This window comes from Trachemys scripta, chromosome 20 (genome assembly GCF_013100865.1).
Source record: "Trachemys scripta elegans isolate TJP31775 chromosome 20, CAS_Tse_1.0, whole genome shotgun sequence".
Classification (NCBI taxonomy): domain Eukaryota; kingdom Metazoa; phylum Chordata; order Testudines; family Emydidae; genus Trachemys; species Trachemys scripta.
The window spans coordinates 10303091-10318477 of record NC_048317.1 but is presented as its reverse complement, the minus strand read 5'-3'; the positions used below and the strand labels follow the sequence as shown (position 1 = coordinate 10318477).

Here is a 15387-nt window from a genome sequence, read left to right as displayed (position 1 = left end):
CAGCCAACTCCTTTGTGACTCCATCTGTTCTCTATGATGCAGAAATGGCTATGATGCCCAGGCGCTCCTACAGGAAGAGGAGCACACTAGGAAAGCTTCTCACTGCGAGCTAGGGGATGCTTCCTTGAGTTTCTCCACCACCTCAGAACCCCAATTTGTATTCTGCAGATAGACATGTCAACTATAACCTAACCTATAACCTTAAACAGGCCTATAACTCATTTCACTGGACAATTATTAATTATGGTAAAGTGCTTCACAGAAGACATAAGAATAAATAGACAACCGCCACCCCAAAGAGTTTACAGATTAGATTTTAGCCATCATACGACCAGTAATGGTGACAAATGGTAGGGGGGAGAATGGAATGAGGAAGGATGAGGTTTACAGCAGTAAGAGCACAGAGTCATGTGCACGTATTGGGGGCTCTGTATGCCTTTGGAAATAAAAAGAAAGATAGTAGCATCAATTCACTTATGTCAAGTTTAAAAAAAGAGTTTATATTCTGAGCAGCGATTCTGTTCCCATTAGCAGGTCCATCACAAATACATGTTCTCAAACTCTAACTATGTCCAAGGCAGGAAGTTGCAGTGTAGGATCAGCCCCAGCAGCCAGTAGGACAGGAAGTATCCCAGAATACATTTGGTGAGAGGGGAACTTTTTCTCCAATTCAGCAGTAATCTCATGATGGGGTTTTCAGAAATCCCTTTTCTGAACGATCCAGGAAAAGAGCTGCCTACACTGGGCTTCTTGGAGAGGGATGCTGCAGTCTGGATAGCAGCTCCTTCTTTCCACAGCAAAGGTTCATAGTCCTGGAGCAGATGAGCAGAGAACCAGTACAAGACTGGTGTAGACGAGCCTAGGAACCTGGTTACAACCTGAAAACAGCAGGGGGGAAAAAAGCACATTAATTATGTGCCAGGGACTCTAAGTGACCCTGATTCTGAGGAATGAAAGTTGCAATCTATCTGCCTCAAACAGACTACTGACAAATTGGAGTGAAATATAGCCCCACTTTATGGTGCTAGAATTTATTATTATAAAAGAATATGAAATAAAATGCTTCTCAGCTCAGGGTTATGTTTATAAAGATGTCTGTAAAAGCAGCCAAGTAACCTCCAGGTTACAGAAAAACACAGCAACTGTTTACTTGCCACAGCGCTGCAGAAATCTCTACTATTCCTGAGCAGAGCTACAGCGAAGACGGGAATCTTGCTATCTTCCCCAAGGAAAATGAGAGCGCCAAACCCTAAATAAGAAGAGGACTATTTTACATTTATGAAGAGCCTTACATCTCAAAGGATCCCAAAGCACTTTACGAATGCTATGCATGCGGCATCACTAAAATGCAACCATCTCTGCGGATGACAGCAACAGCTAGCAGGTACACAGCACTCTGCAGAACAGTGTGGAGAGGGGAAACAATGGCCTAAAACAACTCCCTTTGCTCTTCTGGAAAGAAGTTAGTGCAATATAAGATATTACCTCACCCACTCACTAATATCCTGGGACGAACATGGCTACAACTACACAGCAAACAACTTATTGAGAGTGACAAGAACCCCTCCCGCCCCCCATATACTAAATTGAATGGCAGCAGTTTGTCTCCTGGGAAGAATAAAGGACTGAGTTAACCCTGTGGTTCCATGGCATTGCTTCTAGCATGTATGTCAGGGGTGGGCAAACTATGGCCCAGGGCCGCATACAGCCCTTCAGACTTTTAATCTGGTCCTTGAGCTCCCGCCGGGTAGCAGGGTCCAGGGCTTGCCCCGCTCCAGCGCTCCAGCCAGGGAGCAGGGTCGGGCGCTTGCCCCGCTCTGTGCGTGCCATGGCTCCACGCAGCTCCCAGAAGCAGCAGCATGTTCCCCCTCAGGCTCCTACACGTAGGGGAAACCAGGGGGCTCCACACACTGCCCCTGCCCCAAGTGCCACCTCCGCAGCTCCCATTGGCTGGGAACTGAGGCCGATGGGGCCTGTGGACAGGGCAGCGCACAGAGCTGCCTGGCCGCGCCTCCGCATAGGAGCCGGAGGGGGGACATGCCGCTGCTTCCAGGAGCTGCTTGAGGTAAGCGCCACCCGGAGCCTGCACCTCTGACCCCCACCCACCGTCTGAACCCCTCAGTCCCACTCTGAAGCACCCTCCTGCACCCCCAACCCCTCATACCTAGCCCCACTCCAGAGGCCCCCCGCACACTCCAACCCCCTTCTCCAGCCTGGAGCCCCCTCCCAAACTCTGAACTCCTCATTTCTGGCCCCACCCCAGAGCCCGCACCCCCAGCCGGAGCCCTCATCCCTTCCCTCACCCCCACTCCCAATTTCGTGAGCATTCATGGCCTGCCAAACTATTTCCATATTCAGATGTGGCTCTCGGGCCAAAAAGTTTGCCCACCCCAATGTATGTCCTGTAACCCTCCAGAACCCTGAAGGGTCTAGAGTAATTGGAGGGACAGACTACCAGCACATAGGAGGAATCCAGAGACATTCTCCACTAATCTCTGCCTGCTGAACACATGCAAACATTGACACCCATAGATCTGCTGGGGACCTGGCAGAACAATGTCAGAGACTGGAAAGGTTATTTAACAGGATTCCAAGTGAGAGGGGACAGACTCCAGAAGGAGGAGTCCTGCTCACACACTGGAAGGCAGGGGAAGAGAGAGAGAGAGAGAGAGAGAGAGAGAGAACCTCCTCCACTTGAGTTTTGATTTAATGCTTCATGACCCGCATCTGGGGGTTCTGGAATCCCCAACTTTCTACTGCCACTAGCCACGTTTTAAGTAGTCTTGAAACACTTCTAGAGACTGGTACGAGGTTACAGAGCTTTTCACTTCCAGGTCACCAGTACAAGTCCAGCCCAAGGTGGTAGTGGTGCAAAGTCTTTACCCCGACAGCTGACTAGCAGCACTTTGCTGTCCCGGTGATAAGCATGTTAAAAATTCCATCCATTAGATAAGTGGCCAAAGTGAAACAAGCCGGTAGTTCCTAGTGGACAAATGTTCCCATCACACTTGGCACCTAATGGGCCTCCTTTTAGGCAGTCTCAATGAAAGAAAAGGAACTAAATGGCCAGGGAAACTGAACAGTCATCTCTGACCCGGAAGTGGTTCCTACAGAGCAGGAGGACATGTGCTGAGAGAGAAGCTTGCACTGCCCCTGTCCTTGTTCTGTGGCTAGACAACGTCTATCTCCATGGCTGTCAATCTACCACCTCGCCCCCAGCATTAAATTCCTTTAAAGACACCACTGCCACATGCTGCTTCAAATGTCTCACCTGCACATGCATGCAGAGGATTCCGAAGGCCAGAAGAGCCATGGCATGGACCACGTAAACGAAGACACTGGTGCAGCGAAATCCATCCACTGGCTTATCAGAGTCCTCTCCTTTCCTTCCTTCCTTCTTTCTTCTCACTAGGCCAAGCATTAAGCAGTACTGGGGATTTGCAGTGAGGTAGAACCAGGTGGCCCAAAAGCCCAGCACAGTAACCGGCGCAGCAAGCAGGAAGTTGGGTACCTGTTTAAGCTCAAAGTACCTTAGAAAGCCCACATTCCAGTAAACATCTTGAATGTAAGAATAGACCACAGGGAGCCCCTGGGAGCACCACGCAGGTTTCATCCCACTCATGGCCGCTAGACGATACCCTTTATCCACAGCCAGCTGCAATAGCGGCCTGGGAACAGCATGTTCAGAACGGGCGTCAGGAGTGCAGAATCTCAAGTAGGCATAGGACTGAAACAAAGCAAAAGGGAAAAAGACCCCAGCAGACATCAGAACCACGGAAGCTGCAAAGCGGAGGAGTCGTCTCCAGACCCGAGGCAGCTTCATTACAGTCCCAGCACCTGTCTGGAGTTGGAGGGCAAGGTCTTTACTCTGGGAATAGATGAGGAAGCCGGTGTTGATCACCCCGTTGGAGCGCACACCAGCAGCAAGGGAGAAGAGCAGTCCGCTGGTCCAGCTCTGCCCTTTCTCCAGCTGCAGCATGGCACTGAACACCAGGAAAGCAAACATGCTTTCTGAGTAAGCGGCTGTCATGAACACATTGGCGGGGGTGAGGCAGAAGAGGACAGCAGAGAGGAAGGCCATCCGGCGACACCGCAGCACCACACACCCCAGCTCATAGAGGACAGCAGCTGCCAGGACTGAGAGGAGAGCATTCAAAAGCACCGCTGACAAGAGCAGGCGGCTCCGTAAACACAGTAGCCCTTGCAGAGGGCACAGGATGACCTTTGCCACGGCTCGCACACTGAGGGGGTACACTGGGAAGAAGGCGAAGTTGTGCTCATACAGGTAGCCATGCTCAGCTATGAACAGGAAGTGCTCTGCATCCCAGTGCGACAAGCCCCCCAACAGCCATTCCGACAACCAATCACAGAGGCTGGGTTCTGACAGACGGGGAGGAGAGAAGGCATCTGCTGCATGATCCGGGATCAAGAAGTTAAACAGGGCCTGGAAGAGAGAGGGAGAGAACTGAAATTAACGAAGCATCCTATTGTGACTTCCCGCACTGAAGACAGTCAAATGGAGTCCCAAGCAGGAGGAGGACTGCAGGGACTCCAAGTGTTAACTCCAAGAAGGGAGCATAAGTGGGAGCCAAGAAATGCAGGCTAAGGGTATGTTTACACTGCAAAGAAACCTGTTAGCAGCTCAAGTTCAACGCCAGGCTCCCCGTGGGTTTTAGCTCGAGATGCCAATCTGAGCTGCCATGCCTTCGCTGCTCTTTTAGCCCAAGTTAGTGAATGTTGGTTAGCTATCCTGATTTAAAATACACTTTTTTTTTTTTTTAGCAGTGTAGCATACCTTGAGTATCGGAAAAAGGTTTGAGGTGGTGAGACCTATTAGACTACAACATATTTGGGTTTTCACCAGAGAGTCACTTGGAACATTCAAATCTAGACCAGACAACGCTCTGGAAAATACGCAGGGAAAAATCCAAATCCTGCATTAACCTCTGTGGTGCAGGAGATGGGAAATGGAGATGAATTAGCAGGTCTTTTCTTTCTGTAATGGCTGTGATTCTGTAGCTAGCTATGAAGCGTAATTTACTCATTTCTACTCCAGAAAAGCTCTAACGCTGTATGTACTAGTGAATGTACTACGATAGCAACTTTCATCTAAACCTCTCAAACTGCTTTACAATGATTGTTTCACAACCCCCTCCCACCCCACGCTGGTGAGATAGACATTTTGACCCTCACTTTATATATAGGGAAACTGAGGCACGGGGGGGGGGGAAGTCTTACTTATGTCACGCAGCAGGTTAATGCAGTGCCCAGGCCCCTTTTCCAGCCACTAGATCACACTCCCATTGTCTCTGCTGCTTAGCTTAGCACGCTGCTGTTGGAGCTGACACAAAGGTGTCCCCTGACCTTCATATTAGAAAGATGAACGGGACTCCCAACAAACGAGCCCCTTTGTGAGTTTGCGGCATGCACCATGTTTTAACAGATGAGAGAAAAACAGAAAGCTCAAGAGGCTAGGGTCTAAATTTGAAAGCACTGTAATACCCAGGCAGATGAAAGTCATGCATCTGACTGAGCAATCCTGAAGCTTCAAATGCGGAATTAGGGGTGTCCCTTGTACAATTATGTCAGTGTTGGCACTGACAGGGGAAGGAGAACAGACAGAAAGAAAAAAGGGGCTGTATTTAACAAACTGTAATTAAAAAAAATAAATGGTGATGCTTTACAGTGAAACTACATTACCAGGAAACTGGCTGGCTTGGGAGACTTTTTCATCTCATATGGAGCCTTTCATCTCTCAGAAGTTGTTCAAATCCAACCCAACCCAGTAGAGACCAAAAGTTGTTACTATCTGTTGGCTGTTTGGTGGTGCTCAATCTCTTTCCCAATTAGACTGGTTTCACTTCACAAAACAGCTGGGTTCCTTGTTGACAGTCTCAGCAGACACACTAAGGAGTGAATGGACCATGAGTAGGTCCCTACCAAATTCACGGTCGTGAAAATGCATCACGGACCATGAAATCTGGTTTCCCCCCATAAAAATCTGGTCTTTTATGTACTTTTACCCTATACAATACAGATTTCATGGGGGAGACCAGCGTTTCTCAAACTGGGGGTCCTGACCCAAAAGAGGGTCATGGTTTTTTTTTTGCAAGGTTATTGTGGGGGCGGGGGGTCACGGTATTGCCACCCTTAGTTCTGCACTGCCTTCAGAGCTGGGTGGCCGGAGAGCGGCAGCTGCTGGCCAGGTGCCCAGCTCTGAAGGCAGTGCCCTGCAAGCAGCAGAAATGCAGAAGGGTGGCATGGTATGGTATTGCCACCCTTACTTCTACACTCCTGCCTTCACATTTAAGTCAGGACCCCATCAGTTACAACCCCATGAAATTTCAGATTTAAATATCTGAAATCATGAAATTTATAATTTTTAAAATCCCATGACCATGAAATTGACCAAAATGGACCATGAATTTGATAGGGCCCTAGCCATGAGCACTGAGATGTCCTCATGTCTAGAGACAGTGCCTCTAGGTTTGAGACTTGGGAATCGTTTGCGTGGGAAGATTGATGTACCTGTTTTGTGGATAAACAGGGGACTTCAGTCTACAGAACTGTCGATACAGCCACTTGCAACAGCAGTGAATTCACACAAAAGTTTTAATTTAAAAATAAATTAACCATGTCAAACTTCTTTTTGACAGCAACATGACTTCCCAGATGCCACTTGTAGGCCTCTGCATGAGAAGTCCAATTACAATCAGGAAGATCGTGATAGCTCACAATACACCCTGCAGTACTGAAGAGGTAACTCTGAAGTAGTATATTACATTTAGTACAATGTCTTGTGTTCATGAGGAGACTTGCCTGGAGCACAAGTGTCAGGGCCCTGCAACACACTGCAAACCGGATGACCTCTCGAACATAGGGGTCTCTTCTATTCATCAGCTTCATTATGACCTTAGAAGTTGCCTCAGTGGGTCACTGCTGCTTTCGGCAGGGGAAATTCTCTCTCTGGCTTTTGAAACCTGAATGAAACACAATGCTTAGGGACACAAAGAGGTATTGCAGGCTTCAGCTATGTTTGTAAGTTACAGATCTTTACTTGCTGGCCAACAGTACTTCCTTCATAAACCTCAGGCTGTAAACTTGAAGAATGTTCCTTCTGGAAGAGACCATGGTTCAGGGGACACCGTAGAAGGGTAGTGAGTAAACTATGGCCCGCAGGCCACATCCGGCCCGCCAGCTGATTTAATCTGGGCCTTGAGCTCCTGCTGGGGAGCAGGGTCTGGGGCTTGCCCTGCTCCCATGCTCCAGCCAGGGAGTAGGATACGCTCCGCAGGCATGTGCTATGACTCCCGGAAACAGAGGCATGTCCCCCCTCCGGCTCCTACGTTTAGGGGCAGCCAGGGGACTCCGCACACCACCCCTGCCCCAAGCGCCACCCCCGTAGCTCCCATTGGCCATCTTGTATTTGTTCTGGAGAAGCAGAAAACTTCAGCCTTTAGGGCTATGAAACCAACACCTCCCAACATCATTGTATTAATTGACCATTGCAAGGTGAGGGCTAGCATCCCCTCTCAGTGTCTCTCACCTACCACTTAAGCCGTCCACAGAACAAAGAAATAATTGTCCTGACATATTTACAGAGCTCTATTCTCTCACTGCTCTTCTAATGCTCTGGAAGGGGTTCCTGCTAACTAGAGTCAGGGCATCTGCCTGACTCAAGCAAATGACATATACTAAGGGGACTCTTATCTCCCCATACCTTAACTAGGGGATTTAAGCCAGTTTAACATACACCTTAGTATTCTGGGCTGACATTTCCAGAGCAGATATGACAGGGGTGGGCAAACTACCGCCCAGGGGCCGCATCTGGCCCTTCAGATGTTTGAATCTGGCCCTCGAGCTCCCGCTGGGGAGCAGGGTCCGGTGCTTGCTCCATGCGGCTCCCGGAAACAGCGGTATGCCCCCCCCCCCCCCGGCTCCTAGGCGTAGGGGCAGCCAGGGGGCTCTGCACGCTGCCCCCGCAGCTCCCACTGGCCGGGAACCATGGCCAATGGGAGCTGCAGGGACGGGGCAATGCACAGAGCCCCTTGTCCATGCCACTGGGTATGGTAAGCGTTGCCCGGAGCCTGCACCCCTGTCCCCCTCCTGGGCTCCAACCCCCTGCCCCAGCCCATATCCCTCTCCTGCCCTCCAAACTCCCCTCGGTCCCAGCCTGGAGCACCCTCCTGCATCCCCAACCCCTCATCCCCACTGCCAACCCCCTGCCCCAGCCCAGAGCACCCTCCTGAACCCTGAACTCCTTATTTATGGCCCCACCCCAGAGCCCACACCCCCAGCTGGAGCCCTCACCCCCTCCCATGCCCCAACCCCCAACTGCATGAGCATTCATGGCCCACCATACAATTTCCATACCTAGATGTGGCCCTTGGGCCCACCCCTGAGATATGATCAGAACAGGCTCATGGCCATGGAAGGCAGTTAAGCAACCTCCAGATCTGCTCCGCTTACCATCCTAAAGCTCCCTAGAACTTTAGGATAACATGAGTCTTTCCTTGGCCCCCATAGCCCTTAATGCCTTCTTGCTTTGAGAAATGGTAGGTGCTAGGTTGCCTGTAGGTTCACACTCTGCTCTCCACTCAGTAATTTTACAGATTTTAGTTTTCTATAATACACACAAAGAGTTCAAAGTACTTTACAAACTTTCTTGAATTAGGTCTCAAAACACTTTGTGAGATAAAGAAGTGGCATTATCTTCATTTCACAGGTGGGCAGAACGGAGAAACAGAGAGGTAAAGTGACTCGCCCAAGGACACAGAGCAGGCCAGTGGCCAAACCAAGAATAAGAACCTAAATACGCTGAGTCCAAGTTCTAGGCTTTAACCAATAGCCAATGCTTCCTGTTTTCTCACGCACAAAACTTTTGGTTTTGCTCATATGCCTTTGTCCCTCCCAAACATTTACAGCAGCAAAGTAATAAACATGGGAAAATACAATACCGAATCATGAAGTTATAATTTATTATGGAGGGGGATTTCAGCCTAGCTATACATTCTATTAAAGCACATTCACAGCTGTAAATCCTATTAAAGAACATAAGATATTTTTTGCCTCTAATGTTTATCACCACTTTGGATATTTAAAAAATTCTAAAATGAATTCGCCAAGAAGGTTCAAATCAATCCATAAGAAAAGGCTGTTTCTGGCAGCACACCGCACACCCTCTATCAGAAGGCAGCAAAACCTAGAAAAAGCTGCAATCCACAACCACCATATTGACAGAGAACACAGTGTTCCATGGGTCTGGATGTCTTTACACAAAAAGCACCAAGTGTTGCTCACAGGACCACAAGAACACCAGAGTGGATAGAAAAGGGACACAAGGGGCAAAGGTGGGTTAAAAAAAAATCTTCTTAGAAGAAATATCAAATCTATGCAAAATTAAAAGTGAATTTCGATCAGTGTTCAGTATTTCTATCCAGTTCCTTGTTTTTGGACAGGAGTTCCCTTTGTCTCACCCCATCATACTATTAGTAAGGGTATGAACCTCAATCAAACAGATGTTAGATAAATCATCAGGTAAATTAAAACAAATTATGAAAGGTCTATAAAATATGTAATGGTGACTGTCCACCACCAGGGGGCAGTACACTCTTACAACATTGGCACTTCCTCCCTCCATATACTATGGCAATCAGATTCTGGTTAGGTTATAGGATTCCTAATAGGAAATCCATTTCAGTGTACATATTGGAAACACTTATAACACAATGATTTAGGCATCTCTCAGTATTTTTGCAATCTTCCTTCAGATTAAAGGGACTCTTGAATTAAAATATATATTTTAATTCAAGAGTCCCTTTGTACTCTTTGTATTGTATGCTCCAATACTTCTGTTAGTCTTAAAGGTGCCACAGGACCCTCTGTTGCTATTTACAAGAATGTGCTTCTCATCAATATCATAGATGAGTAAAACAATAGCAGAAATCCAATTTACTTTTCGCCATTTATACTGCTTACTGTTTGCATTTATAATAGCTTGGATAATAGAGAGCCTAGTCATTTTCACATTTGTTTCTAGTCAGCTTCAGTTTCTGGTCCTCAGACACAAGACTAAAATGTTTGGTTGTAGCTACTGCACTATTTATTTATTTTAAAAACATTTTCCATTCAAATACTTTTTAAAAAAAGGGAACATTTCTATTGATCATAGTTTTCCTAAAAGCTTATTTGTGCAAAATGTATGCACTGGGTCAAAAATTAACATGATGCTGTCCCCGTATAATTAATTTGAAAGAACTGGCCCACTGGCCCACACCCAGAGTTGATTTAAAGGGTACAAATTCACTGAAGTCAAGAGAGCTGTACCTGCTTACAGCGGGGCTGAAAATGGTCCAATTAATCTTGCACACAATGGTATACTCCAATTATTTTGCCCTTTTCTAACACACATTTTCAAGTTTGTCTGGAACTACTACTGTACCTAACCACAATAAGAGAATTTAGACTCAAAAAAATCACTTCACAAGACTCACTTGTATCAAACCAAGTAACTTTTTCTTTTTGTTCCTGGACTCAAACGCATTGCTGCTTCTTTCAGATGGCTAGAACTGACAAAGCCTGCAGCTGGCATTTAAATTAAAATGATAAAAATGAAACAAAATTATTCCTCCTCACTTTGGAGATAATAAGTAAGTCCTGCAATTTGCAAAGACTCCAGCAGAGGTTAGATCACTGTGGAAGCCCTGAATAGGAACATTTTCAAGGTTGGAAGACAATTACTTAAATAGCTTGTGTGTTTATTAATGGATTAATATTAAACACCATAGAATACAAGCAGCATTTATAGACACAAAAGGGCCTCAACCCCAAAACAGGTCACTTCAAGTGTTTCCATTCAATTCATTCACTTCTGTTGTTACAAGACTTCCTAGTAGGGCTGTAGACTAGAGAATGCTTCAGTATCTCATGATTTACTCCTAGGTCTCAGATAGTGTTTGGGCAGGGAGAGCTCATCTTTTCACTCAACTTTTTTTTTTTTTTTTAAATTAACTGACCCCTTTTAAAAGGATCAATTTGAATGTTGCCAACCCCAAGAGAAAAAAAAAATAAAAAATCATGACATGCAACCCCAGCCCTTCCAAAATTAGTTTTGTTTAAATGTCAGGAGATTTTTTTTTTTTAACGTTAATCCCAAGGTCTGAGTCTGACCTCTTACACAAATGAGTGCTAGGGGCTTTCCAGTATGTGTTTCCAGATGACCTTTAGCCTGAGATGAACTCCTATTGCACACATTTCCCCACTACTTTTCACTTTCCTTGTCAGATCTCCCTGCAGCTACAGAACACTGCGGGCATCCTCTCCTTCCAGGACTGAGAAGGTGGGGAAATCAGGGAACTGGTTTCCATTTAATTCACAGGTTGGCAAAGAACAGAAAAGGGACAAAACAGCAAACCATTTTTACGCTTGAATTTTTAACACATTAACTGAGAAGATTGTAAACGTTGTGTAGACACTCCACAAATATTTGTTGCGAGTTGTATTTGGGCTGCAGCCTAGGGTTAAAACCAAACATTTTTGTCCTGTGTCCACTAGAATTTACAGTCACGTTAGTTAAGATGACTAAAAATCCATGTGTGGCCATACTCTCAGAGGTGGATACAGAACACTAAGTACTTCATATCCTGGAGGAAAAGGGTAGGACATTCCAAAAAGTGCAGAGTTGTAGCTGCTTCCAGGCCTCAGAGCTGGCCTTATCCCTTCTCTCCCCTCCCCCACAGACCCCACACTAAGTTTTATGGGAGCTGCTTTCCCATGTGCCCAGGCCCACTCATTTGGAAGGAGAATAATTTTAAAACAGATTGTGAAGTGTCCTGCCCTGCAGACACAATCCTATTGCCAAGGGATCGGGCACTATGTGTGACTGTAAAGGCTCCCAGGGCCGGGGGGCACGAAGCTCCCTCATTCAAAATGTCCCTGGGTAGGAAAGTCCCTACAGGGCTCTCTCCTCCTTACGCAAACCCAGTGCTGGAAATGTGGGGGGAGAACAAGGTCTGGAGACTGGGAGGGGATTGGTACAGGGGGCATAGGGAAAGCAGCAAACTGTGGGGCTAGGGGCAATGGGGTTCTGGGCAGGGAGGGGGTCACAGGGCAAATCTCTTGGGGGGGGTTGGAGGCTCTGGGTGGGGGGAGGGGGCCATGAGGTGAATCTCTCTGGAGCAGGGGTTGGGGGCTCTGGGTGGGGAGGGGGTTATGGGGCAAGTGTCTCTGGGGCAGGGGTTGGGGGCTCTGGGTGGGTAGAGGCTATGGGGCAAGTCTCTCTGGGGCAGGGGTTGAGGGCTCTGGGTGGGGAGGGGGTTANGGTGGGGAGGGGGCCATGGGGCGAGTCTCTCTGGGGCAGGGGCTCTGGGTGGGGAGGGGGCCATGGGACGAGTCTCTCTGGGGCAGGGGTTGGGGCGAGTCTGTGAGGGGCCCCCCAGCAGCGAAAGGTCTGAGGGGCAGGGAGGGTCTCGGCGGGAGAGTCCCCGCCCGGGGCTCCTGGCGCGAGGGGGGGAGTCTAGGAGCTGCCCCCGCCCCCCGCTATCAGGGGCTGCAGAGCCCCGGCCCCTCCCCCACCTGAGCACTCAGCGCGGGGCTCCCACTCCGGCTCCATCCCGCCGCCACCCAGACACCGCCCCCTCGCTTCCGCCTCGCAGCGAGCACTTCCGGAGGCAGGCGGCTGGCTGCGCCTGCGCTTTAGGATTCCGTGAAGCCGCCTGCCTGCCCGCCCGGATCCCGCACGCGGCGTCCGCGGGGAGGGCAGCCGCTGGCCCGCCTCTCCTCAGAGCGCGCGCGCGCGCGCGACCCCGCCCCTCCCCCGCGCTGGGCGGGAGGGTCCGTGACTCAGCGCCAGCTCCGGGCCCTGGGGGCCCCCGCTCCCTTGCAGCCCCTGGCCGCGCTGGGCCCTGTCAGAGCCCCCCTCCGCCTCCCGCCTTTCAGCCGCCGCGAGCGCTGAGGGGCTCAGAGACGGGAGCAGCGCCGGCCCCGCCCCCCCTGCCGGCTGCAGCTGCCTCAGCAGACATGAAACGGGGCAGGTGGGGGGCAGCTGCCCCCCCCCGGGAAAAGGAGCCCTGCCCTGGGTCCTAGCCCCCTCCCCCCCCCCCAGCAAACAGGAGCGGCCGCGACAGGGCACCAGAGACCGTTTAAACCTGTGTCATTGCCACAAGCTTTGTCCTCCAACTTTTCCCCACGTGGCCCAACAAGGGGTCCAGGGGCTCTGGGCCTGTGTGCACTGGCGTCGGTCCCCTTCCTCTGACAGCCGCGTTTACACCACAGCTCGAGTCGTTACACATGACGCAGCGGTTGCACAAGAACATCTTTCAAAACCTACTGCTCTGGCGTTAGGCTCTTCCTTGACAACTTATATCCCCTCAATACATGTTTTACTCTATATACATCCGAAGAAGTGGGCAGTAGTCCAGGAAAGCTTATGCTCTAATAAATTTGTTAGTTTTTAAAGGTGCTCCAAGTAGTCTGTATCCGCAAAAAGAACAGGAGTAACACCGCTGCTACTCTGAAACTTAACAACGTAGTTCAGTTTCACCCATAGTGGGAGGAGAGGAAAAATAATATCATCAACAGCCCATTCTGATACTAGAACTCCCATACCTGCCCTTTATAGACTCTTAAATACCTAGCAGTTTTCTCCTAGAATAGGCAACCAAGAGGATTAGGGAATACTGCAAACAGCTGAGATAATCTAGGAACAGTCATTAAGGGATATGTTTTCACATAAGGAGGAAAATATATTTTCTAGTTTCACGTACTTAAGAGAAATAAAACCAATACGCCCATAGACATTGCTGATGCACAAACTCTTTTTCTACCAAAAAAGTGCAAGATGTAGGAGGAACGAGAGAAGCAATTGCAAGAATTTTCTTCAACCTTTAGCTGAATGGCATCTATAGCAATCGTTCACCCTTTGGTCTGTTCCTCTGTGGCTGCAAGGGCTTAGTAGGTCAAAAGTACATTGTCAGTACAGATTTGATTGCAAGAATACTCATGCCAAAAAGTCATGAACTGCATCTCAGCCTTTAAGAAAGTAATGAACCTGACTTTAGCAGGTAACCAGACACTTTGGAAGTGACAGCTAGAATGCCAATTTAAAGATGTCTAAAATTTAAGTCTGCCCTCTGTTTGAAAAGTAACATGGAAAATTAAAATCTCCCATTAAGGAAATTCACTCCAAAACCAGCAGGAAGAGCCTGGTTGCATGTGTGAATCACTCCACTTAACATTTAATGTACATCCACCTACACAAATATTTCCTTCTTTCTCCTACTCCATACCTAATACTTCCCCTCCCCATCCCCCAAATGGTAACTGCAAATTATCCCCAGGATAACAAAATTACAAGAGCGCTCTCATTCTTAAGGTTAGTGGTACTCAGGTATCCTGTTCTCATTTAATAGATATGATGCATCTGTTATGTGGCTATAAAGTAGCATCTATAAAACCAAAATGCTTAAAGTCTTGGAAGGGGCCTCCTTGGCTAGCTCAGTGTTTAAGACACTTTTTTGAGATGCTGATACTGTGATACAAGTTGGCAACCATCAGTGAAAACTATGAACTAGCTTCCGCTCAACCAAAAGCAACCTACAGAGCAGGCAATGACAGTCATTGAGAAGTACAAGCTTGAGTCTACTATGATGTTCTTTCCCGGAGGGACATAAGGAACTAATACCTGAATATCACCATTGCAGTAAGTAAGGAATTTTGCATGATGTAATTATACCAGTACAGCCCCCCTAATGCAGATACTACACCAGCATTAAGTCAGCAATTCAGTTTAGGCCAGTAACATGCCAAAGTACATTATACAATGTTACATGCTACAGTGCATTGGGTAACATACCATATTTGTACATTCAGTTATTAACATTACCAATAGTGAAAAAGGCTCCACTCAAGATCTTGCCCAGAGTGAATAGTGACTTATCAGATTCTGCTTTCGCCAAGACCTCACAAGGCAATAGGTATGACCAACCTCCCAGCTGTGGGCAGGAAACCCCTAGACCTTTACCGGCTCTAGATCATGTCCATCAAGGACATGTTAGTTTTTGTTTGTAATCTGGTTTAAAATAAATCTAGTAAAATATTGCAAAGGTATTATCGGCATTTTCTTCTGTTAAATGTTCTAGCAATACATGGAACTGAGTCATCTTCACTCATATCTTCAAAGGAAGTTCATAAAGATGCTTCAGTCCAGGCTCTGACTGGAAGATGGGAGAACCAGCTTTGTTTTCTCCTGCTATTGGGAATGGTAAAAGGCTGCCTAAGCATCCTGGGTCAAGAAAAGGAGTTAGGCTTCAAATTTTCACAGGCATTCCTTGCAACAGTAGAAGTCAGGTCAAAGCATTAAGTCCAGCAGAATGCAAGTCTTAAAGTCAG

The 15387-nt window shown here is 48.0% G+C and overlaps 1 protein-coding gene across 1 annotated transcript; it reads right to left on the bottom strand.

Annotated features, from left to right (window-relative positions):
• Positions 1 to 479: 479 nt before the first annotated feature.
• On the bottom strand, positions 480 to 12647 carry PIGV (phosphatidylinositol glycan anchor biosynthesis class V). The gene is made up of 4 exons (XM_034753737.1): positions 12574 to 12647; positions 6820 to 6980; positions 3272 to 4444; positions 480 to 878 (listed from the first exon to the last, which is right to left on the bottom strand). The coding sequence occupies exons 2-4, from the start codon at positions 6904 to 6906 to the stop codon at positions 567 to 569; spliced, it is 1572 nt and encodes a 523-aa protein (XP_034609628.1). The 5' UTR covers positions 6907 to 6980; positions 12574 to 12647; the 3' UTR covers positions 480 to 566.
• Positions 12648 to 15387: the final 2740 nt, after the last annotated feature.

Excerpts from the sequence above, each read along its gene's own strand:
- PIGV (XM_034753737.1), bottom strand. The coding sequence starts at position 6,906 with ATGAAGCTGATGAATAGAAGAGACCCCTATGTTCGAGAGGTCATCCGG. Across the intron at positions 4,445-6,819 it reads CCCTGACACTTGTGCTCCAG|GCCCTGTTTAACTTCTTGAT; the intron begins GCAAGTCTCCTC and ends TCTCTCTTCCAG. Across the intron at positions 879-3,271 it reads TCCTCTGCATGCATGTGCAG|GTTGTAACCAGGTTCCTAGG; the intron begins GTGAGACATTTG and ends TGCTGTTTTCAG.